The sequence below is a fragment of the Diplodia corticola genome (assembly GCF_001883845.1).
Source record: "Diplodia corticola strain CBS 112549 chromosome Unknown scaffold1, whole genome shotgun sequence".
Taxonomy (NCBI): domain Eukaryota; kingdom Fungi; phylum Ascomycota; class Dothideomycetes; order Botryosphaeriales; family Botryosphaeriaceae; genus Diplodia; species Diplodia corticola.
In genome coordinates this window covers 733,780-756,744 of record NW_017971480.1, presented here as the reverse complement: position 1 = coordinate 756,744, position 22,965 = coordinate 733,780, and the positions used below count along the sequence as shown (strand labels likewise).

The following is a 22,965-nucleotide window of genomic DNA, read 5'->3' as shown; positions in this document are numbered from 1 at the left end:
ACCGCCGACCCCCTCGCATAAACCGATCCTTGGAGGCCCTGTAACAAGATTCGGGAAGGACGGTTTCGCATTCCCCGGTAACTGGTACCGCTTCTCTCCAGCACGCAGAACCAATCCGATGAAGAAAGCTCCGAGCAGCCACCGCGGCTTCGTGTTCTAGGCAGGCTGCGAGGAAAGGCGGTCAGTCCTGCACATGCACTTGCATACCGCATTGCGCAGGGGCCCAGCACTTGTCATGATCGAAGCGCCAGACCTCCGGTTCAGGTACGGATAATCCGGGGCTGTGTTCATATTTAAGAGCCGTGTTCCCTGGCAGATGACACGCATATCGATTTTGTACACTTTCATCGAGAGACCCACGCATGGAACCATGTCTTCCTAGGTACTCTGGCTGCCTGAAGCTCGCTGCCGCCTTCAAAATCGCTCAAGACCACCCTGATTCCAGCAATCTCCGCTACAAACGCTCTCCCCGACCACTTTGTCCGGCTTGTGGGTCCCGCATCGTACAACGCGGCCGGGCTGGGAATAAGGTTGGGGCGGAGGGCGGCCTCCGGCCAGAAGCTGTGGATACATGGAGCACGCGTCCGCCCTAGTCTAACGTGACCTAGGTACTCGCTTCGCCGCAGCTGCATATTGGAAGAACGCAGCTGAAGGGATCCAGTGCGGTTCCGCGTCCGCAAGGGTCCTGACACTGATGGTGCTCGGCAACATCCACCGCTGCTACTCAGTGCGCACGACTGTAGAAATCGAGGCCGTGGCCGCAGGGTGAGACAGATTTGTGGAGTCTCCAGTCAGATCAGGGATGTTTCCAAGATTGCCGAACGAACAAAAGACCCTGGTTGTTGCTTTCTTTTGCCTGCGATGGATCCGGAGGCGGCAAACACCCCAGCTGTGGCGTCCGTTACCGTTGGCGTCGTCGTACGACCGATCAACCAACGTCCGACGGACAGGATTCATCATGCATCGCTGTCATCGCCGTCCTCATCGTCCGCGATACCCCTCATCGGCGTGTCCTCGTTGACCGTGACAGCATTGGACATGCCCCTTGCTCGCTTTTCCTGTAGAACGTCGGCCGAGGCGTCGCCTGCAGCGCGCTGGGCGTGCAAGATTGCCTGCTTTGCGCGCCGGATAGCCTCTTCCTCGGCCTTGCGAATGGTGCCCGATACGCGAACGACGTGGGCTACGCAATCTTGATTGACGGGATGCGGCAGGCGCGTGATGAAGGATAGCGCGGCCCAAACGAGGCGGTAATGGTCGCGGGCGACGCGTATGATGGCGGTGGATGTTGCGGGCGAGAAGTATTTGACTGGACCAGCAGAGTTAGGCAGATGGCTGCGCAGAGAGCGTTTTACATACCCTGCAAAGTTCCCCCCGTCACGCCAGCGCCGTAGTCCCCAAACAGCTCCACTATGCCATCGCGGATGGTTTTGATGAGAAGGCCGGCAGTCAGCTTGTCGGAGCTTGGCTGGTGGAACTGGACGACATGGGGCAGAGACGTGGCGGGCTTGGCTGGCGAGGCTGCAGGCGACGGATAGAGAAACTCGACCAGCAGGTAGCGGTGCTTCAAGCGCACCATGGCGGCGTGCGGTTCGGTGAGCGCGGTGGTGAAGTTTCGCGGTGCGCCAAGGCTGCGGGGTTTGCTGTTTAAGTCCGGGCGCGCGCTTGGGCGGGGGAGCTGCCCGTTGCCGTATGCGTCAGTGACTGCATCATCGCCTGCTGCCTAGCTGTAGCCTTGCAACACTCACTCTCACACTCGTCGAGCTCTCCGCACCACCACCACACCAACTCTGCACAAAGCTATGATCATGGCGAGCACAGCGGGAAACCCGCTCAGCGCAGGGTCGCTGGCCCTGTTCATGGCCTCCAGCTTGCCGCGCCATGCCTCACCCCAGATCAAGAATCCCTTCGATGCTCTCGCTCTTGCTGTCCACGCTGGCATGATTGCCGTTGGCTTCAGGCTTATCGGGCTCGGCGAAGACCACAAGATTGGTAACTTGTCCCAACACGATACCCTGCGCGGCACGCACTCACTGCTCACAGACGCCAGCTCCGACGCTCAAGACCCTCACGCATTACCCGCCGAGTGGAACGCCTCTTCGTCCTACGCCTTCCGCTACGCTCACGACCAGTCGTCAATGGAATACCTGGTGAAGGTCAATAGGTTAGGCACAAAGGCCGTCGTTCTCGCCGTCGGCCTGGGTGACGACAAGACTGCTTCGTTTGAAGTCGTTGCCCGCGACTACGTCTCTGAATCCTCTGTGCCTGCGACCCCCCTTCCTGGCTCTGAAGCAGCTATCGACAACGCATCCAAGATCATACAGGACATTTTCATCTCACCCGGTCGTCTGACTGACCTCGGCTCGCTGTTCAAACTTAGCGTGCTACAGAAGGTCGCTCCAGGCCTTCGCAAGGAAGGTTACCAAGAAGCTGCATCGGCAGAAGGCGCCAGCACCGACAACAGAGGTGGCAGAAACAACAACCCGCCTCTGCGTGGCGACCCTAATGCTCCAAGCTACGATCCACTGCGCGAAGATCCGCAGCCTCCTCCTGCACGTCCACACCCACTCGATGATCCACTTGCTGAGCCGCCCCGTCGACCACTCCCTGCTGGAGACTTCCCTCCCCCAGGTTTTGAGGACGAGTATGAGATAAACCGTCCGGCTCGTGGTATGCCTGGGCGCGTTCCACTCGGCCACTATGGCGAGTCGGATTTGTATCCAGCCGGACTGGGTCCGCATGATCCTATGAACTGGGGTGGTATTGGTGGTGGTATCAGAGGAGGACCCACTGGAGGCATGCATCCTACTTTCGATGACCCGCTGTTCGCAGGTCGCGGCGGACGCGGTGGGGGATTTGATCCTCAAGCTCCACCCGGCGCACGCTACGATCCAGTGAACCCGGGCGACCAGCCGAGGGATCCTCTGCGTGGGGGAAGATTCCCGGGCGGTGGTGGCTTTGGAGGAGGCTTTGGAGGAGGTGCACCGCCCAACCCGTTCGGGGGCTTCAACAATAGTGATTTCATCTGAGTTGATCGGCCCATGAAGCGGAGGGCAAACTTTCTGAATTACGTTTATTGCAAAAAAAGTCATCACACTCGGGCAGCATGGGATTCGGGCGCTAGCGAACTTGAATACCCTTTATCACGTCACATGCAGCGCCAAACCAATGCTGACATAGTTTACAAATATGAGGTCTAACAAATCCAATGTCTTTACATTAATGAGCGGTTGTGAACAATGCCTTTGTACTGTCGCCATTTCTGCTCATCAAGTCATTCCCGAATAGTTATGCTGAACTGGAAAGTTTTCTCATTTCCTAGTAGATCAACTTAGCAGCCGTGGACCAGCACATAGAGTTGGACCCAAGAGCTTCGTGTTGGTGCATACGCTCATTGGCTAGCGGGTCTCAACTATGCAAATGTGAATGTCCATTTCGGATACCTGGACATGTGGCTGTCTCGAAAGGTGACCTTTGCAGTGGTGTGAGGTCAATAACTGGTGCATGCGAATCTACAGAATGCTGAACAGCTGAATTTGTTAGAAGAAGGGTGGGGAACAGTCGCTGGCAGGGCCGTCAGCCGCCGGATCGATTGAGACAGGTCTTTCGATTACTTTGACGAAGATAAGAGAGCTCACAGCTGGTGCGCGTATCCTCTAGTTGGTGATAAGGTTGAGAAGGAGTTGATTTCCCCCATATAGGTAGTGAGCTCAGACCATGTTTGTTTCGCTCGCATGGGCGAAGTGAGGCGCGTCCTTTTCGTTGCTCAATGACGTCAGTGCCGCGCGCGCGTCGGATCGCGTCAACTCGTGCCTCTGCACCCGACGAATGGCCGACCCTCAGATGTAAAAGCAGTTTGACTGTAGGACAGAAGATATGCGTATATAATACCAAGAGCGGAGGCACGAGGCGGAAGGAAGAAGGTCTGGCAAAAAGGCAAAACTGGAGCGCCCCCGGAAGGAGCGCCACCCAGAAAGGCCATAAACGGGGTGCCTTTTTTAATTTAAGAGTCTCCCCCAGTAAGCACTCCCCGGATTCGAACCTACGCACCCCGGCGTTTACCTGGTACCTCGGCCTTCAGTCAGCACCGTCGAAACCTTGATTTTGATTTCTAGGGCGCCCCCGACACCAGCCATAAGGATTATAGAATCAGAGTGCTTACTGGCATGCCTTACGATTTGGCTGGTTTGCTATATATACTGCCAAAAATTAACTGCCTCGCCCGTCCCAGGTTCTCCTCGTGGTTTTGGTTGCGGCGGTCCCTCTCGCCGTTCCACCTTCCGCCAACTGGATCTTCTACGAGTCTCCTTCTTCGGGCGTTCAACCCAACTCCCCGCCCGTGTTCTCAACTGCTCCCACGTACCCTGATGAGTCCGCGCTCTCGAGCTGCAGCGCCACCCTCACCCCTTTGCTTCGCCCCTCTGCCTCGCATCTTCTACCACTGCCCCCGACCGCCAGCTGACCCCGAACTTCTATTTTGAAGAGCTTCAATTGAGCCTGCCCAGCCACCCTTGGACCCGGCCCATCTCTCACTCTCTCACTCTCTCACTCTCTCTGTCTCTCTCACTGTCGCTGTCACTCTCTCTGTCTCTCTCACTCTCACTGTCACTCTCACTGTCACTCTCACTGTCACTCTCACTGTCACTCTCACTCTCACTGTCACTCTCACTGTCACTCTCACTCTCTCCGTGTGCGTGTGTCTGTCTGTCTGTCTGTCTGTCTGTCTGTCTGTCTGTCTGTCTGTCTGTCTGTCCGTCCGTCTGTGAGAATATCTTGCTCCTCGAGGTGTGATCGGTGATAGAGGGGAGGAAGCGAACGAAATGCGTACATACGGCCATCTTAAACATGTCAACTCTTGTTCGTCACGCGGGACAATAAACGCCGCCGGCCATCTCAACACACGGGTGAATCTCAATTGCAATTGCTAGCTACATCCAAACCCCCTCCCTCCTCTCTTCCCCAAAAGATAAGAGTCCATTTTAGTTGTGAGGAAACGATGCACGGCTCTGCTGCTCTCTCCTCCTCACAACAGCATCGACGCTACGGAAGTGGTCCTCGTGATACAGCCTCCGCACAGTGGGTGCCCTGCTCATGAAGTGCCACTCAAGCCCGGGTTCTCCCTCCTGCCGCCCCTGCGGCCGCTCCCCGTTGTCCGCGGCGGCGTCCCGCGTGACGGTGTGCCAGAGGTCCAAGAATTTGCTCTGCTGGGCGCGCATGACGCCGGCGACGGTGCGCTCCGCGACGATGCCGTTGGCGATCTCCGCCGGCCCGATGGCGGACCCGTCGTTGGCGTCCATGCGGGCGCTGAGCCGCGCCAGCACGTCTTCCACGAGGGCCGGGACGGGCGCGAGCTCGTCGAACGGGAGCGGGCCGACCTGGCGGCGGACGAGGCGCAGCGTCTCGCAGACGAACCAGCGGACTGCGGGCTGGTCGGCGGCCTCGTTGAAGAGGCCCTGCTCGAAGTAGAGGGCGATGAGGGGGTCCGCGGCGCGGGCGATGCCCGGCTCGTCGAGGAACCAGGTCGAGTCGATGGCGCAGCCGCCGCAGAAGTGGCGCTCGCCCTCGGCCGGGGCGAAGGCGACGTCGACGCAGCGGGCGTGGAAGGGCGCGACGCCGTAGGCGCAGTCGGCCACGTCGCAGGCGATCATGCGCTCGGTGGGCAGGCCGCGGCAGATGCAGGCGCGCGGGAGGGAGGCCGGGTCGTTGAGCGGGCCGTGGAGGCGGGCGAACTGGTCGGTCTCGGCGGCGGTGAAGGTGACGGGCTGGGGGCTGTCGTAGGTGGAGAGGTAGTGCTTGAGGCGCAGGCCGTCGCGCACGGCCAGGTTCTGGGCGTTCAGGCGGCCGATGAGGTGGTACTGCCAGCATTGCTCGGCCAGGAAGCCGTCGCCGCGCTCGAACTGGCGGGGTAGGTACGAGGGCGCCTGGAACGTGGAGTCGAAGCAGAAGGGCACGATGGCGTCGTGCATCATCATGCCGATGTGGCCGTCGGGGCAGCCCGGAGTGCCCGTGGCCAAGGCTGTGCTGATTTCGAGGACGGGCTTTGGCGTCGTCACCCAGCCGTCGACGCCCATGGGCACGACGACACGGGCGTCCGACAGCGTCGAGGGAGTGCCGAAGTCGTCGACCCTGTTGGCTTTAGGATTATAGTATTTGATCAGTTCCGAGGGGTGGTGCATGTAGCGGCGGAAGTGCTTCGTAAAGGCCTTCCAGTCGTCGTGGCGAGGATGCTTGCCGACTTGATGGATACCGGTGGTGTCAATGTATGCCTTCTCTGGGTCTGGCAGGGGCTCGAGCGGACTGTCGCGTGGCTCGGCCCAGATGTCGTGATTGAACATGTTGTAGACGCCAGCCTGGAAGAAGTCTCGGGAATAGAGGGGCCCCTCGGAGCGAGTGACGTGCCAGTTGTTGAGCATGCGACGGAGCCTGCTCATGGTGGCCTCGTTATCCCATTCATCGCGCTCTTGCTTGTCGGCCGGTGGAAGCGCAATGTCTTCAGGCCGCTTGGGCAGGGGGACAGCTTCGTGAACAGGGTGGACGTCTGACTGACTAGTCTCTGGCTGAGGGTCGTCGGGTTGTGGCTGAGGGTTGTCAGGTTCTGGCTGAGGGTTGTCAGGTTCTGGCTGAGGGTCGTCGGGTTCTGGCTGAGGGTCGTCAACTTCGGGCTGTGCTTCATCAAGTTCTGGCTGAGGTTCGTCAACTTCGGGCTCTGCTTCACCAAGTTCGGGCTGAGCTTCGTCGGCATCCGGCACGACGGCCTGTCCCAAATCGTCTTCTCCACGCCGTCTGTTAGCAAACTCAAGTCTCTGTTTCCTACAGTCCTTGATTCGATCGAGCACAGCCCGGTTGATGAAGCGCAAGAAACCGCCCCTGCGCTTGGCCGTCTCGACTTCTTCGTTCCATGCGTGCTCATAGTCGGCCTTGGCGAGAACGAGCAGCTGGTTGCCAATCGTCTTCTGCTTTTTGGTCAGCTTCTGCTTTGATCCGGCGCTCGAGGGAAGCTCCACGTCCAGCCGCCTCAGCGCTGCGGCGGCCAGCTCGTTGAAGTCTGGAGGGATGACCGTGTTGGTGGCGTCCATTTTGCGGCGGTACCACGCGTAGCCGCGACTGTCCCAGCTCAAATTTTCCGGGAAATCCGGGTCATCGAGCTCGATGGAGTCTTCTCCGGCGGCATCTGGATGGAATGCCGCTGCCACGCGGTCAACATCAGCGTTGCTAATGTTGTCGGCTGGTGGCCTACGCGACATTGCCTTACCCATCTTCTTCTCCAACTTGTTATCCTTACGCCTTCTCTGAGGGCGTTCGGTGCTAGCCATTGAGGTTAGCGGTAGGTTAATCTCGGGCTTTACAGCTTGCTCGAGATCACGCAAGGAGGCAGCGATGGCTTTGTGCCTCTTCCAGTGCTCTTCATCAGAGCGGTTGCAAGGGTCGCACTCGTGCGTCTTGCTGGGCCAGAACAAGTTCTGGTGGTATTTCGAGCATGGCATAACATGCTCGCCAAGGCAGATATTCAGGAGTGTGTGCGTGTGCGATTCGGGCACGGCGCACACCGGGCAATGGTGGTCCAGGCCCGCCGTGTCTTCCCAGACGAACCAGTCGAAAGCTGCGGTGGCCATGGTGGTGGATCTTGTCGAGGTGGATGTAAAGTCAGTGGTGCCGCGCCTAATAAATACTGTCGAGGGCGCAGTGTTCGGGAACATGGCGAGCCCGATGAAGGCCATGGACGTGTTAGCAACATCTCGAACACCTATCCGCAGGACCTTGCCATCTAAGGCTTGCGCTATTCGACTTCCTCCGAATCCATGACGGTCACGACCAACTGCTCTTCATCCTCGGCCGCCGCGTCACCCTCATCCAACCTCCCCAACTCTTCTATAAGGCGTAAGCGGTTGCATGGGATATCGAAACCTTGCTGTATCAGGGGTTGGGGAGAGATATTGGGGGAAACAAAGAAATTGTCCACGAACAAGATAGATACTCAACTTATCATTGTTTTGCATCATCGTGAGACTTATCCAAGGGCCATGTTCTGACAACAAATGAATTAAACCTAAGAGACTGTGGTCCAAGACGGAGAAAGCAGTCATAAGTCGTAAGGCTGTTTTTTTTTTTTTTTAATTTACCCAATCCCATTTCTTAAACCCGTCGTAATGAGTGACCGCCCGCGGAACGAGAGAAGAAAAAACACCCGTTAGCTTCCCTCCATGCTCAAGCACATAGTGGTGCCGAGCAGTATGCCTTACCGTTCCAATCTCTCATGCGTGACCATAGATCAGTTGTCCCGGACGACCCTCGCCGTCGTCCAACAGTACGGGTAATTCCTCTGGTACCAGTTGACGAACGTCTTCCTCCCCGCCACCCTCGGATGCGTGGCCCATGATCCGCCCAACACGACGTTGTGCTTGCCGTCGAAGAAATCCGACGTGTAGCCAGGATACAGCCCCATGGTCTCGAACTCCTCGTGCGCCTCCAGCACCGTGCTCGTCCACTCCCAAGCCCCGCCCATGTCGCCCTGGCCCGCGAGCTTGCCGCCGTTCTGCGTGACCGGGACAGGATGCCAGTGCTTGAACCCAACGTTCGCCCCGCTCAGATCGACGAAGAGCTCACGCGGGTCGGGCGACGACGAAGACGATCCAGATGCCTTGGAGGCGCCGTTGGGCTGGTTCGACAAGGCGCGGCATGGCGGCGTCTCTTCTACCCCGTCATTTACCAGATGGCCGTTGACCGCCGGTATCGTACGCTGTGTGGTTGGCTGGTTTGCATCAAGCACTTTCTGCCGCTCGGCATATGCGTAGATACTACGGGCTTCCTGCATCGTAGGAATCCGGCCGCCCATCCACTTGGCGCACCCGGCCAACTCGTTGTAGGACGCCATGACGGGCCAATCAAGCGCATGCTTGAGAGACACGCGGCCGTAGACGGTCCTGACCCATACGCCATCGAACTTTTCCTCGTCCGGGGAGCGTCCGTTGACAACGCCGTTGGCGTGACCGTTCACACCGTCAGATGTAGACTTGGAAGCCGTCCAGGACGCCGGAAGTTCAGAGAGCCCAGTCTGCTTGAGGTAGTCCATGTATTCTCCATTGGTGACTGGACGAGCCTTGGCCTCGAATGAGCCGACCTTGACCTGGCGACGAGGCTTTTCGTTGTCCCAGCCGAAGTAACGCAGGGGCCCGTCATCTCTTTCCAGATCGTCAAGACCTTCATACATCTCACAAGCAGGGACAGTGAACCATTTGTTTTCAACTGCCTCCTGCGCCGCTTGCTTGGCCAGGACCTCAAAGTTGGGCCTGATTGTCGCGGGCGGAGGTCGAGTCGTGTCGCTTTGCAGAAGCATATACAACAGCGTCTCCAGGTGCATGATCTCGTGCTCGTAGCCAATCCAAATGGCTCGGGAAACGCGACGATTGGACTCAGCTTCCCCGGAGTCATACAATCCCTTGACCCTGCTCCGGACAGCATCCTGGAATTTGAGAACTTCCTTGACGGGAGGCCACGACTCCGGAACCTCACTGTGAGAGTGGCACTGCGCTGGGTTGTCGACATCCGGATCGACTCCTCTCTCGAAGATCTGCGGATAATACCTCGGCTCGGTTCCGGGTCGGCCGGTGGCACGGGAAAGGTGGATGTCCAAGAATGTCGGAATGTGTCCAAGGTAGAATATGCAAGCGTTACGGAGCTTGATGGGCTGCTCCAACAGCTGTTCGTCCGGCAACATGTCCAGAGTCACGGCATCCCAGGCAGACCAAAGCTGCTTCCAGTCCGTCACGGATGGAAGCGGGCGAGCGGCGTATTCCTCCGGTCTCAAAGGCCAAAAGACCTTCGGCTTCGAGACCAGGTGGAGTCCGTAGTTGCCAGCTTTGTTGGTCCACTTGGCACCTTCCACCACCTGTCCCTCCTCCCACAACTGCCGAGTCTCCTCAGTGCTGTATTTGTAGCTTTCTTCGATCCGAAGCCTCTCGCCAGCTTCAATATCGACGCCATCGATAGTCACGTTCTTACGGGGCGAGACTAGAGCGTGGTGGCGGCCGTTTTGGGAGTCGTACTCGCCAATGACGTCCCATTCGCCAGGCTTGAACTGCTCGGAGCCGAGGATTCTGTTTGCGTTCTTCAGGCCGTTGAGGATGAAGTCGTGGGTGACGCCATGTCGGTCGTTGTACGCATGGTAGACTCTTTTTGGATCTTTGCAGGCATCGATACCAATGAGGAGCTTGTCCCCTGTCTGCAGGGAGTCGGAAACGCTGTGCAAGAATGGTCCTGCCTCGTGTCTCTTGAAGTTACCAACGCTGGAGCCAATCCAGAGCACCGTCTTGGGCCTGGAAGCAATTTCGGGACGTTTCATCCACTCCATGCCATCGTCATAGGTACCGTGGAGGCCGTAGCATGTCACGTGGTTGTAGCTTTGACTGGGAACCTCAGCCAGGGTACGCTCCAGCTCGGGAAGAGAAAGATCGAGGGCGAAGTAGTCGACGTCTTTCTGCTGCTTTTCCAGGGCCTGCAGGAGGATGTTCACCTTGCGCAGGTTGCTGCCAGTACGGTTAGCGGTTTCCCTGTTGCAGCGAGAATGGTGAATTGAGCACTTACCCACTCCCAAGCTCGATGATCATAGAACCGGGCTGGATGTGCTCGGCAATGGCATCGGAGTAGGCCTCCAGCGTCTCGATCTCGGCATTGGTGAGGTAGTACTCGTCCAGGTAGGTGATTTTCTCGAAGAGTCTCAGACCAGCCTCGTCGTAGAGGAGCAGGGTGGGGAGTGTCTTTTCGCCTCCGTCGGCGGGACGTAGGCCGTCGGAGATGGCCTGAGCCAGGGAGATCTCGCCAGCATCACGGCGGATGTCAATGACGGTAGGGGAGGTGGTGGGATGCTGGACGTTGTTAAACGAGTCGTAACGCTTGCGGGGGGCGGCCGCGAGACCGGAGCTGGTGTCCGGGAGGGTGCCGAATACCATTGTCAGACTGCTTGAAGGGGGGAAAGCGTGCTCTGGGGGCGGAATGGTGGGACGGCACGGGAGCTTTTAATGTGTCGACGGGAGGTAGTGGGTCGAGCAAGGCGTGATCACGGGCAGAGGCTTGTTTAGGACGTGGTTGGGGGGGGGGGGCACGTTTAGGCAGATCTGATGCCATACGCCAGGAGGACGGCGCGGGCGGACGAATGGGGAGGCTCAGCGGGCCCAGGTACGTGATGGCCAGATCGAAGTTGGCAGCGCTCAACCCTGCGCGCGACTGCGTTGTTTTCGCGGGCTGCATGGTGGCCCCGCATTGTGGCATCGTGTCCCCCCACGGGCCGGCTGGGCAGTCATCGGAACGGTAGCGGCGCGGGCGTGGAAGACAGTGACGTGACGTAGGGCTGCTGACCCGCGGGCGAGCCGGCGTGAAGAAGCAGGGGCAGGCGGGTAGCCAGGCGTGTGTCAGCGAGGGGGGCAAAGGGCGGCCATCAGAGAGGCTGAGAAGGCTGAGGAATCGTGGGCCGATGGGGTAGCTGTTTGCGGCCAGGAACCATCGGCACATGCGGAATCTTGGCCACGGCTGCGGGGTACTGAGGACATGGTGACGCCATCGTGTGAGCCTGACAAATAGCCGTGACAGGCGGGTGCTAAGTAAAGAACGGGGGGAGCTTGACGAGAGACGCGAAGGACACAGCAGTGGAGAGGCTGCAGGAAGCTTGCGCGCTTCCAGCCTGGGCCGGCCCTGCCGCGCGCGCGTCTGCTGCCTGCGCACGTGAGGGCGAGGGGCCCGCCTGCCCCGCCTGCCCCGCCTGCCCCGCGACGCCGCCCCTTGCCGCGTCCAGCAGTGTGCCTACACAGCAGTAGTAGTGACGGCTGAGGAAGCACATGTCGGAAAGCGCGGCCTTGGCTCGGGTAGTGAGTCAGCGAATGGGGCGAATGGGCTGCCCTGTCGTTCCGCGCGAGCCCAGAGCGAGGCCTGGCTCGCGCTGCACGTGATGCGCGTCTCCCAACTCTATCCTGACCTCTTGCGAGCCCCGTCCATCCTCGCAACCGCGCTGCGCGAGACAAAACGTGCCATCTTCTCGCTCGATTGCTGTCGATTGCGAGCCATTTCCGGCCTGAGCCTGGCCCTCCGCCCCAAGCTGCCGCATGCGAAGCCCGCCCGTCCTCGACCGGGTTCATGAATCGTAGGTACAGACGGCGACGCTGACCGGCTGGTGACGCACCCCTGCCCCAGGTGGGTTGCCAAAGCCAGCAACACCTTCGGGTGGTGTGAGAGGGACTGTGACGACCAAGTTGCGCCGCCCGTTCTAGCCCACGGGAGGAGCTTTTGTCAGCATTACTAGTTTACGGACCCTTCTTGGACGCGATGCGATAATGGAGCCTACATTTACTTCCTGAAGCCGAAGCCCGAAGTCCGAACCTGCATGGCGTATTATGTGATTACCAGCGAAACAAGTGAGAATCCGTGAGTTGCAAGCCCGAGAGCGAGAGTCCGTCCAGAAAACGCCTACTGAATGCTGCAACATTGCGCAAAGCATCATCATGTATGTACATACATCCATCCAAAAACATCAAAAATTATCATTTCCCTTTTTCGCCTTTTTCTTTTTGATCCGTCAAGAACTCCACACCCTCCCACATCCAAGAATAAGCATCATATCTCCCGCACGAACCCCACCTCCACCAGCTTTTCTACCGGAATATTCATTTTGCTCACCTTGGTCCGCGTATTCTCTCTCAACCACAGGAAGAGGCTCAGCAGAATCCTCTTCATCGATCCATTCTTGTACGTAAGCAGCCTCAGCTGCTCCTTCCCGACCACGTACACCACCTGCGTCGCGAAGGCCTTGTCCAGCGCCGCCAGCCGCCGCGACACCGCCTGTTCCGGCAGGTTCGCGTACGTCGCGTGATCTTGGTCTGCAAACCGCAAGTTCTTCGACACGGACCCTCTTCGCCGTCGGTTGCCGGGTGGTGGCGTTGGCGGGCTCGGAGGCGTTGAGGCAGCCAGTGAGATACGGTCATCGTCGTCAGAATTGTCCGGGCTCTCGGCTGGCTCTCTCGCAGAGACGGTAGAGGCGCTTTGAGGCCGGTGGCCCGCCGTCGTGGTGTTGCTGCTGGCTGCAGGCGCGGCCGAGATGGCGTCCGGATTTTCAGGAGCGGGCTGCTCTATCGGCTCCGGCCCGACTGTCGAGGAGCCACTGGTGCTGTGCTTGCTTTCGGGAGGAGGCGACTTGTTGCGGATATTCCTGGGGCGCGACGCCTTGACGATGGCGTGGCGGAGCTGAGAGTACACGACCTGGCCCAAGTCGGCATTGATCGGGTGGTCATTATAGCCGTGGCGAATGATCATGCGATAGCAGTTTGGCATACGTGTTCCCGCGATCTCGTAACGCTCTTCTTCCTTGACCTACGTGAACGGTGATGGTGAGCCCAGTTCTTATCCATACACAAGCCATGGCGAGAAGCTTACATGAGGGATATGCAAGGCGCGGAGATGCAAGAATACGTGAACATCTTGCTGCGCCTCGAATTTCTTGAGAAATTCTTCATATACGATGGGCACCTTGTCGCCTGCTTTGTCGAAAAATATGCCAAGGCCTGGAGTTGACATAATAGGTTAGCTTTGCTGGCCTTTTCTCCACTTTCGCTCGTGATTCGAGGGACCTTCGTACCTTTGATCCTGTAGATCTCGCCACCTCCGTACTTGTCTGCCAGCCTCGGCGGCGCATCGTCGCTTCTAACAATCAAATCGCGAAGTCCAAGGCGGTTCTTGTCTTCGGCTCTCCACTGCTGCTCCTTCCCATAGCGCCACACAATGAAGACAGAAGCCAAGATACAAGCCAGCACGAACGTGAACCAGGCGCCATCAACGAATTTGGTGGCTGCGGATGCAAGAAACAAGCCATCAAGAGTCAGGAAAATCGCCCAAACTGGCAGGACCAGAAACCACGGAAGGCGCCAGACGATGATAGCAACCAGCGCGACCAGGTTCGTAGTGATGAACGTGACCAGCACGACGCAGAAGCCGTAAGCATGGCCAAGTTTGGTGGTGTTGTTGTAGACTGCTGTGACAATAATGGTGCCAATCATCAACAGCCAATTTGCCATCGGGATAAAGACCTGTCCATAGAACTTGTTGCTGGTATAGATCATCTGAATCTGAGGGAAGTAGCTGGTGTTCATGACCTGAGAGAGCAGCTGGAAGGCGCTGGTGATCATTGCCTGAGAGGCCACGACTGCAGCCAGTATCGATATGATGAGCGAAGGGTAGAACATCCCCGGCGGGACCGACTCGAAGAACGGGTTGTCATATGCGCTAGGGTTTGTAGAAATGCGAGCGGCCTGGCCGATATATGCCATCAAGATGCATGGGTATGCGAAACATATCCAGGAGATTTGGATTGCCCTGCACGGCCATTAGCGACCGGAAGTCAAGACGGACGTGGCATATCTCACCGTTGCGAGAAAGCACCCAGGTCAGCGAAAAGAGCCTCAACACCTAAGAGACGGGTTAGCAGGGCGAGATATAGCCTGGTAGTGGCAGCCTTACCAGTAAATGCAAGTAAAATACCACCCAACGACAGGAACGCATCTGTTGAGTCTCGAACGAAAAAACTGAACGCAAAAGTCGGAGAAAACGCCTTGAGAACAGTATGATCAAATTTGACAAGGTTCTGTACCTCAGTCAGCACAGCCACGGTTGCAAGAGGACCGGAGACTCACATATATCCCGAAACAGAAATTCAAAAGCAACCAGACAACAACTATGGGCGCGAACGCCTTCGCGAGCCGCGATACTCCGAGAGGCTGGGCCAGAAACAAAAGCACGATGATTCCGCAAGATACACCCACGACCAGGTCGGTTCCGAGGTCGGGGCGAACAACTCTCAGGCCTTGCACGGCGCCCAAGACCGACTGGGCTGGTGTAAGAATGGTGTCGGCCAGGATCAAGCTAACGCCAAAAACGGACAGTGCCTTGAGGGCAAAATGCATGGCCCGGCTGTGCTCGAGGAAGTCGCGCACCCTCTGGTTGAGGGGCCGTAACTCATTGGACTCGAAGCGGCTAAGACGATGGGTGTGCCACCTCGTCGGATCGTGTTTCGTAATGTTACACTACACGGGGTGGTTAACGTTTGCTTCCAATCGAGCGCCGACAGGGTGGCGTACGTAGCGCGAAAGCAAGCTGTAGACAGCAAAGGTGCCGCCCTCGCCCTCGTCGTTGGCGGAAAGCACAATGAGGATGTACTTGACGGTGACGATCAAGGTGATTGCCCAGATGATGAGGGAGAGGGCGCCGACGAGGTCGTCCTTGGACGGCGGCTCGGAAAAGGTGGAGGAGAAGACATATAGAGAGCTTGTCCCAAGGTCACCGTAGATGACGCCGGTGGATTGGTAGGCCAGCCTGAACAAAGTCAGAAGAAACGATAATGGCGCGCACGGACAGGCGTGGGCGGCTCACCAGATCAGGGTCCATCCCTTGAAGACCTGGACGGAGTCAGCGTAAGCTTCGGGAGCGGCTGCAGGGAGACGGATTGGGTACCTGTTCGTGTTTGAAGTCGCGCTCCTGCGGCCTATAGTCGATGGTGTCCTCCTCGTCGTACACGAGATCGGCGTCCTTTTCGCGGAGCTGGCGGGCGCTGTTGCGGTGTTTCAGCCGAGTGGCCTGGCCGGAGCCTGGTTGGAACAGCGACAGATGCTTCAGCTCCCCGAACTCGTCTTCCATTACTGGACGACGGGGGGGGCGACGGGGGCAAAAACGCGCAGGCTACGCCCGAGACGGCACGCTGCGCGAAGATCGGGGGGCAGCGGAGGCGGGCTGCTGGGCAAAGCGCGGTGAAGGGCAGGCGCTGGCCACGATGCGAAGGCGGGTTTATTTGATGATGGCGGCGGAGGGAGAGCAGGCTGACCGGCGCAGCGCCGGACCAGAGCACCTGAGCGGCGGCATGGTCGGGTTTCTTGGCGTCGCGCGATGGGAGGAGGACACGGCGGGGACGCGCCCCAATGGGTCCGTGGCTGGACTGGACGGCAAATGGCGCTCGGAAAGCGCGCGGGGAGGCAGTGCTGGGCGACTCGGCTCTGCACGCCCGCGGCTTGGCCTCGGTCCGCCCGCGGCGCCGCACGCATCCAGCAGGCGGGCGAGCCGGGCGTGCCTGTGTGCCTGTCACCTGCGCGCCCGCAACGCCCTGCGAAAAACGCCGCGACGCACTCGAACGGCCAGGAATGCGGGGGACCGCCTGCTGGTCCCAACCTTGATCTAACCTCGTCCGCTCAGCGAGTCAGCGCCCAGCCAGCAGCCAGCCAGCCAACTAGCCAGCCAGCCAGCCAGCCAGCCCGGGCCCTCTGCGCGACGTAAGCCTTGCCCTGCACCACGCACGCTGACGTGCAGCGCCTGCACAGCACTCTGTTGCTCCGCCCGTTGCCACGCCCATTGCCACGCCCGCCCGCCATGTGCATGCGCTGTCTGGGCCACGCGATGCTGTGCGCGCCGAGAGACTGAGAGCCTGGGAGCCTGGGAGCCTGGGAGCCTGGTTTGCTCAACAGCAGGGTCCACCCGACGCGACCCGGCCCCACGAGCAATATACGAAAACACTGCCCAGCCTCCGTCCCGATCCACCCCGGCCGCGTCTCTGGTGCAGATAGGTGCCCAGGAACTAAAAATTTCCCTGCCGCCTGCCGTCGCCTTCTTGCGCGTCGTGCCCGCTCACCGCCCTGTTGTCACCTGGCGTCATGGACCCAACAGCATCGACGGCAGAATGACATCGAACGTGCACATCGTCTCGCATTGGACTTCCTAACAGACCCTGACTGAACCACGCTTGCCCGAACCAGAGCCGCATCCATCTCTGCCAGATGGGCCGATCGATCAGTCCGCCAACGCATGGATCCGCTCAACATCCTCGCCCTCAAACACATCCACTCCCTCCTTGGTCACCCTCTCCGCCGCCTTGCTCACATCCTCCTTCCCGTCCAGAAGATCCAGCCAGCCGCCCTTGTACCCGCTGCCAAGCACCTCCACTGCCGCCTGGGCCACTGCCTCCCTGCTCACCTTCCCACCGCTCCCCCCCGTCTTCCCCAGCTCCACGCCACCCGCCCGCTCATCCGTCAGCGTGCCCGGCCGCAGGCAGATGCCCCGAAAGTCGCCGCCCCGCCTCTTCGTCATCGCCGCCAGGTACTCGTCCGCGGCTATCTTGGCATTGGCGTAGTCCGGCAGAATCTCCGTGTTGAGCTTCGTTGCGCTAGCCCACTCGGCGTCGCTCCACCACGTCGGCTTGGTGCGTCGCGATGCCAGGTACGACACCATCAGGAAGGCCGAGACGCTGGCCGACGCCGTCGACGCCTTGATGAAGGCTTTGGCTGCGTCGCGGTCAACCGCGTACGTACGGTCCGCCCCACCTTTTCCACCCGCGCCTGTGGAGAGAGGACAATGAAGTTAGCTGCTGTGATGTGTGTGAAATATTATCATACTGCAAGATGCCTTGCTGTCTCCTACTTCTCCGGCCCTTGAGGGAAAGGAGTTCACCTACCTGCACTCCAGATGACCCAACTCGGCTTCACCTCGTCCAGAATTTTCCTTGCATCTTGCTCGCTCTTCACGTCCTCGACGCTGCTCACCAGCACGTTTAGCTTGCCCGGCTGGCCCTCGCCCAACTTGTTGATGGTGGCCGACTGCGCCGGGTCGCGGATCATCGACGTGACGGCGTACGAGCGCGAGAGCAGAATCGGCGTCATGAACTGCGCGACCTTGCCATGGCCGCCAATCAGAAGGATGTGCTGGGACATGGTGGCTGTGGTTGTGATGGTACTGTGTCGTATGTGTGTGTGTATGTGTGTGGAAAGACTAGAGGACAGAGGCGGTTTATATGTGCCCGCGGGGCTCTTGGCATGGGTAGTAGTCTACGAGTCAATTGGTTTCTAAATCGAAAGAGCTTCAGACGGGTGAAAAGTGCTCACACACTGCTAGCTACGATGTTGTGAAGCAGCTGGCCTGACGTCGTGATCTGCCCCGCCGATTACTCGGCGCATTGGTAAGCAAGTGTTACAACAGTGACGCAATCAATTCCAATGAGCATGTGCGGGCCGAACCGCTCCGGCACGAACCCGGAGAGCAGGCCGTTGTTTGAAGATGCACTTGATGATGAGTGAAATCTTCCCGAAACGGTCAGGCGTGCAAAGGGCGCTCGACTGTCCAGCAAGCGAAACATCACTATCATTCTTTTGTCGTCATATTTATGCCCAGTAACGCCATCATACACACTGCCCCCGTTCAGATGCTGTACAAAACAACACCGGATCTAACCAGTAGTGCAAGAAAAGGGGTATCCCACGCCAGCGCGTCGCTCTGGCTTTCTACAAGAAATAATCCGCAACCGGCTTTTTCGCAGGCATGCCACGCGAGTCCTGTGGTGCAGCCTCAAAGACTCTGTAACGTCGCCCTGGCCCGTCTCGGTTCCTGTCGCTCAAGCCTCTACTCCGGTTCGAGTCGCCGTTGCCGCGAGGAACGTAGCCGCCGTTGCTCCCGTCTTCGCCGAGCTCCAGGATAGCTGCAACATTGCCGCAGCGGTAGCAGTAGTTTGGCGCACTCCACACCGTTACAATCGAATTGTCAAACATTTCCTTGAACCCTTCCATTACAAGTTGATGGGCACGTGCAATGAGCGACAAATCGTTCTTGTGGTTGAAGCATTTGACGATGTCGGCGCCGAAGAGGAACCCGGCGCCACGGGGAGACAGGCCCCAGCCATCGATCTCATCAGGGTCCGACCATAGCAGGTCGCACATGGCTCCTTCATGTGGGACTTCCTGCTTGCGATCAAGTAGACGAATCTTGTCGATCGTGTCAATCAAGGGAGACAAGCCACCGTGCACGCAAAGTACTGCTCCACCAGGGTTTCCTGTTGAACCGGAACTGGACCCTGAAGCACCGGTTCCAGCAGGACCGGTCCTACCAGACGTGTCGGCAACTGGAGAGCTCGAAGGCCCAAGTGGTCCAGGAGAGTCGCCGCCGGGATTCCGCGGATACCGGTTGATAACCTCGTTGTTGGAGTTGAGGATCTCGATCTCGATATCCTGGTCTTCTCCTTGGCTGCTTTGTGTGTTTGGGTCTGCATGAGAATTGCCTGTGGGCTCAAGATTGGTTGCGGCTCCCGTGACCAGTGCACCTAACGCGAGGTAGTCGAAAACCTCGCAGCAGTATCTGTGAATTGAATCAGCTCAGATGACAGTCATGGCTGGCCAGACACCAGATGCGCAAGAGCTTGCTGACCTCCACACGTTTGCACTGCCATATTTCCTCAAGCACTCGTCGTAGAAGCCATACACGGTTGTGATCTGCCGAGACTCGTGGTTTCCGCGGATGAGCGTGATTCGGTCTGGATACCGTACTTTTAGACATAGAAGGAGTAGAAATGACTCGAGAGAGTAAAACCCCCTGTCGACGAAGTCGCCTGCGATGCATTAGTAATGCAATGTTTGAAACGAGTTGCGTAGAGGTTGCGAAGCCTTCAAACAGAATGTTTTCTGTCCATGCGAGGGGTTATGGACAGAGACTGCAGCTGCATTTCTGCCCCACCAAACCCCTCGGACAACAGCATCTTTGCAACCACGTACGGGAATGGCTTACCCATGAATAGGTAGTTCGTGTCCGGCACATCGCCACCCACCCGAAAGAGCTCCATCAGGTCGTGGAACTGACCATGGATATCTCCGCATATCTGCGCAAACACGCTCAATCAGCCACAACATGACCTCAAACGCTGAGACCGTCATACCGTCACCGGCGCATCGACGCCCACCACATTGCCCTCCTCAATCAACAGCTCCCTCGCCTTGTAGCACAGCTCCCGCACCTGACCCTCAGGTATAGGACGGCATGCGCGTAGTTGCGCGATCGCTCTAGACAAAGAAAGTCCGCGTCAGCTCGTCCGCCTACATTTGCCCTTGTGCCGTGACATACTGGTCCAAGTCGCTCATGTCGAGGGATGTAGTCTACTATGTGCGGGCGGATGTGGAGACCCCAGAAGCGCGGAGGGCAGACTCGTTTTGTATGGCGGCGATTGTGTCGTGCGCGGTTGTAGGTCTCGGTCTTCGATGCTGTTGCTATGCGGTCGTGAGGCTGACCCGGCGGAGGGTTGCACGGCGGGCGGTGGCAAGGACTGCTACTTCTGTCCAAGGCAAGGCGACGCGGCTGTACGCGCGCTGTACGAGGACGCGACGGGCGAGGGCGAGGGCGAGAGCAAGCGACGACGGGGTTGTGAAGCTGGGATGCGCACGGGAGGACGTGCAAGGTGTGTGATGCGCGCGCCCAGACTCGGCGACAGAAGCTGGAAGCGCGCTGGCGCCGGGCGGCAAAGGGCCTAGCGAGGCTGCCGCGGACAAGCGCCCTCGCCACATGCGCGCGGCACTCACCCGCCGATGATGAATCCCTGCAAGGCGTCACGGCGTGTGGGCATTACGCGCGCCAGTGGCAGCGCACGGTCGCCCGCCCATCCGCCAATGGCCGGCGGACGGAATGGGCAACCTCATCAGCCCACCTCCGTCGTCTTCACCACACCCACCCGGGGACCCCACACCCACCAGGCACCGTGTCGCGCGGGGGAACGTTGAATCACTCGTGCGCACCCCTCAATGCCCCGCAGCTTGCAGCTCAAGCTGATTCTGCCGGCCAGTCTTCCAATGCCGCAGCTAGCCTGAAAAACAACCACTCCCTCCGTCACTGTTCCATCTCCGCCCCGCACCCGCCGGCGCCTTCCATCCATCACGACGGCCGATTGACCGCTGTTGACGATGCCGCCAATTCTCCATCCCCGGTCCCGCCAGACCGCGTCCCTCTTCTCCGCAACACTACTGGCGTCCTTTTTCGTCGTGGGCCTCCCGCACATCCTCCCGTGTCCCGTCGGCTCTCGCGCCGCAAACGACTCGGGCGACAATCTAGATGGCGAGCAAGGTCCGCAACGGCGTCGACGGAGGAGGAAGTGCCTGCCAGAAGACCAGATGGCGGTGCGGCAGATTGCTGCCGGCGAGGAGCCCGCCGCTGCGGCAGCCACAACAGCAAACTCTGAGGAGGACGAGGTTAGCTTCCAAAAGCCAGCGAAGAGACGCGAATGCCCGGTCCCGAAGCCTAGAGGATTGGTGGGCCAATTCCTAGGATTCGAGGAGCAAGAAAGAATCAGAAGGCCAGTCATTGTGGAAAGCGTACGCGCGAGGAGAGCTGGACCGTCAAAGGAAGATGTCGAGGCACAAAATACCCGGGACCTTTAGCGGAGCGCAGTAGAGATATCATGAAGTTCTTTCATTTGGACGCACGATATCTGGGCGTACTCAGAGCTACGCTCTCCTCAAGCCAGAGGCAGTACACTGTACTCGTGTAAATATTTTTCAGTGTTTTATAAAAAGCATCAGACGGAATCATGGCTTGGCACGAGCCTAGTAAAGTCGAGTCAAACCAGCATCACGGTCAGAGAGAATGAAAGTCTTGATTGCAAGAATATGCGCAGTGGATCAACACGAATAATCTACTCTTCACGCAGAAATGTTGCAGGCCAACTTATTGGTAGACAAAGAGCATGATGATATTACGCAAGGCAGTCTGCCTCGTTAGATTAGGGAAAAGTCTAATCGACAGCGGTGCTCGTACTACGCCGATGCTAGTGATATTGCAACACTACTGTCGCTCTGTGGAAAGCATGGGTGCATGTATCCAGTAGATGCAACGGCATTGACGACTAGAGAATGCCTTCAACTCGACACAGCTGCTACTCGTGAAACTGTTGCAACATTAATGGAAGCGACCGCGGAGAGCGATAGCTGACCAATTATGAGTTTGACGAACACCACAACTTTAGGGCTGGGTGCTTGGTAAAACAATGCTCGAAAGCTACCAATAGCAAGATGGGGGAGGGAAGTCAGCACATCAACGTCTTTGCTCAGGGTCCAAAAAATGCAAGATCCCTGCGGCGCGCCGATCACTTGCGATGACGTTTTCCACCACAGCTTCACTATCCTCCACCACGAGCTCCTCCACATACCCAATTGCCCGCCAAACATGACCATCTCAAGCCCTTTTGCCCGCACATCGCGCACTATCGTCCGCATCTCAACCAGCGCCGCACCGCACGCCCGGCGCTTCTCCAACACCGCTCCCGCATTCAGCTCCGCACCAACCAAAAACCGCATATACACAGCGTGCGCATTTCCCTCACCTCGTTTCCCAAGCCACACAGACACAGCGCCTAACAACTCTCCCCCTCTCTTCCACAGGATCCGCACCCCCGACGAGCTCTCCAACCTCCTCCTCATCTCCGCCTCGACGCGCCGCCCGCTCATAACGCTGTGGACGGCGTCCTGGTGCGCGTCCTGCAAGGCGGTCGCGCCGCTCGTCCACAAGGCGATCGAGGCCGACGGCGCGGGCGAGGCGGCGGGCGGCGTGGGCTACGCCGAGGTGCAGGTGGACGCGGCGACCATCGGCGACCTGCCGCTGACGTACCGCATCACGTCGATGCCGACGCTGATGGCCTTCGACCGCGGCGAGGCCCAGTTCGAGACGCGCCTGACGGCCGTCGACCGCATCAAGGACGCCGCCTTGCTGCGCGACTGGGTCGAGACCGAGGCCGCGCGGAGGGGCGAGGGCGGCGCCGGCGGCAAGAGCCTGCTGGGTAGGTGGTTTGGGTGACTGGCCGGCGCCGGCGGTGCGGGCGAGGGCGAGAAGGAGGGTCAGAGATGACAATGATCCCTTCGTTTTCAAAAGAGCTTGTATTACTAGGGCATCCTGAGTGTTTTTTGCGTTGCACTTGAGTCATCATGAAGGCAGTACAAAGCTACATGACCCATCAACATCCTTGAGTAAATACGTTTAGAACATTGTATGTTCTTGATCTGTGTGAAGCACTCTGGCATGCACGCCTAAGCTTCGAGTTGCAGGTAATGATGACTAGTAGAAGAGATCAACGAGTAGTGCGGTAGCACTACGCCTTAAATCGCAACGATTCAATCACTAAGGCGCCATCTCTGACAAAAGCCTGGAGCA

General features: G+C 58.6%; 8 protein-coding genes across 8 annotated transcripts; 2 read left to right on the top strand and 6 right to left on the bottom strand.

The window, feature by feature from the left end:
* Positions 1-956: 956 nt before the first annotated feature.
* On the bottom strand, positions 957-1,576 carry BKCO1_1000236 (rpp14 family protein; the record flags this gene model as incomplete). Its single annotated transcript, XM_020269611.1, has 2 exons — positions 957-1,306; positions 1,357-1,576. The coding sequence occupies 2 exons, from the start codon at positions 1,574-1,576 to the stop codon at positions 957-959; spliced, it is 570 nt and encodes a 189-aa protein (XP_020135208.1).
* Positions 1,577-1,805: 229 nt separating this feature from the next.
* On the top strand, positions 1,806-3,026 carry BKCO1_1000235 (pi31 proteasome regulator; the record flags this gene model as incomplete). Its single annotated transcript, XM_020269610.1, has 2 exons — positions 1,806-1,989; positions 2,041-3,026. 2 exons carry the CDS (start codon positions 1,806-1,808, stop codon positions 3,024-3,026), a joined length of 1,170 nt encoding a protein of 389 aa, XP_020135205.1.
* A 1,950-nt stretch (positions 3,027-4,976) lies between these two features.
* BKCO1_1000234 (zinc finger ring fyve phd-type protein) lies at positions 4,977-7,610 on the bottom strand (the record flags this gene model as incomplete). Its single annotated transcript, XM_020269609.1, has 1 exon — positions 4,977-7,610. One exon carries the CDS (start codon positions 7,608-7,610, stop codon positions 4,977-4,979), a length of 2,634 nt encoding a protein of 877 aa, XP_020135206.1.
* A 656-nt stretch (positions 7,611-8,266) lies between these two features.
* Positions 8,267-10,943, bottom strand: BKCO1_1000233 (uncharacterized protein; the record flags this gene model as incomplete). Its single annotated transcript, XM_020269608.1, has 2 exons — positions 8,267-10,520; positions 10,579-10,943. 2 exons carry the CDS (start codon positions 10,941-10,943, stop codon positions 8,267-8,269), a joined length of 2,619 nt encoding a protein of 872 aa, XP_020135211.1.
* A 1,654-nt stretch (positions 10,944-12,597) lies between these two features.
* Positions 12,598-15,666, bottom strand: BKCO1_1000232 (potassium uptake protein; the record flags this gene model as incomplete). Its single annotated transcript, XM_020269607.1, has 9 exons — positions 12,598-13,350; positions 13,414-13,541; positions 13,616-14,349; positions 14,400-14,442; positions 14,494-14,617; positions 14,667-15,056; positions 15,111-15,345; positions 15,403-15,428; positions 15,484-15,666. The coding sequence occupies 9 exons, from the start codon at positions 15,664-15,666 to the stop codon at positions 12,598-12,600; spliced, it is 2,616 nt and encodes an 871-aa protein (XP_020135212.1).
* A 1,140-nt stretch (positions 15,667-16,806) lies between these two features.
* On the bottom strand, positions 16,807-17,723 carry BKCO1_1000231 (nad dependent epimerase dehydratase family protein; the record flags this gene model as incomplete). Its single annotated transcript, XM_020269606.1, has 2 exons — positions 16,807-17,351; positions 17,468-17,723. The coding sequence occupies 2 exons, from the start codon at positions 17,721-17,723 to the stop codon at positions 16,807-16,809; spliced, it is 801 nt and encodes a 266-aa protein (XP_020135209.1).
* A 567-nt stretch (positions 17,724-18,290) lies between these two features.
* BKCO1_1000230 (serine threonine protein) lies at positions 18,291-19,913 on the bottom strand (the record flags this gene model as incomplete). The annotated part of the gene is made up of 5 exons (XM_020269605.1): positions 18,291-19,137; positions 19,207-19,387; positions 19,564-19,654; positions 19,712-19,835; positions 19,897-19,913. 5 exons carry the CDS (start codon positions 19,911-19,913, stop codon positions 18,291-18,293), a joined length of 1,260 nt encoding a protein of 419 aa, XP_020135210.1.
* A 1,966-nt stretch (positions 19,914-21,879) lies between these two features.
* Positions 21,880-22,611, top strand: BKCO1_1000229 (thioredoxin-like protein; the record flags this gene model as incomplete). Its single annotated transcript, XM_020269603.1, has 1 exon — positions 21,880-22,611. One exon carries the CDS (start codon positions 21,880-21,882, stop codon positions 22,609-22,611), a length of 732 nt encoding a protein of 243 aa, XP_020135406.1.
* Between the last annotated feature and the right edge of the window lie 354 nt (positions 22,612-22,965).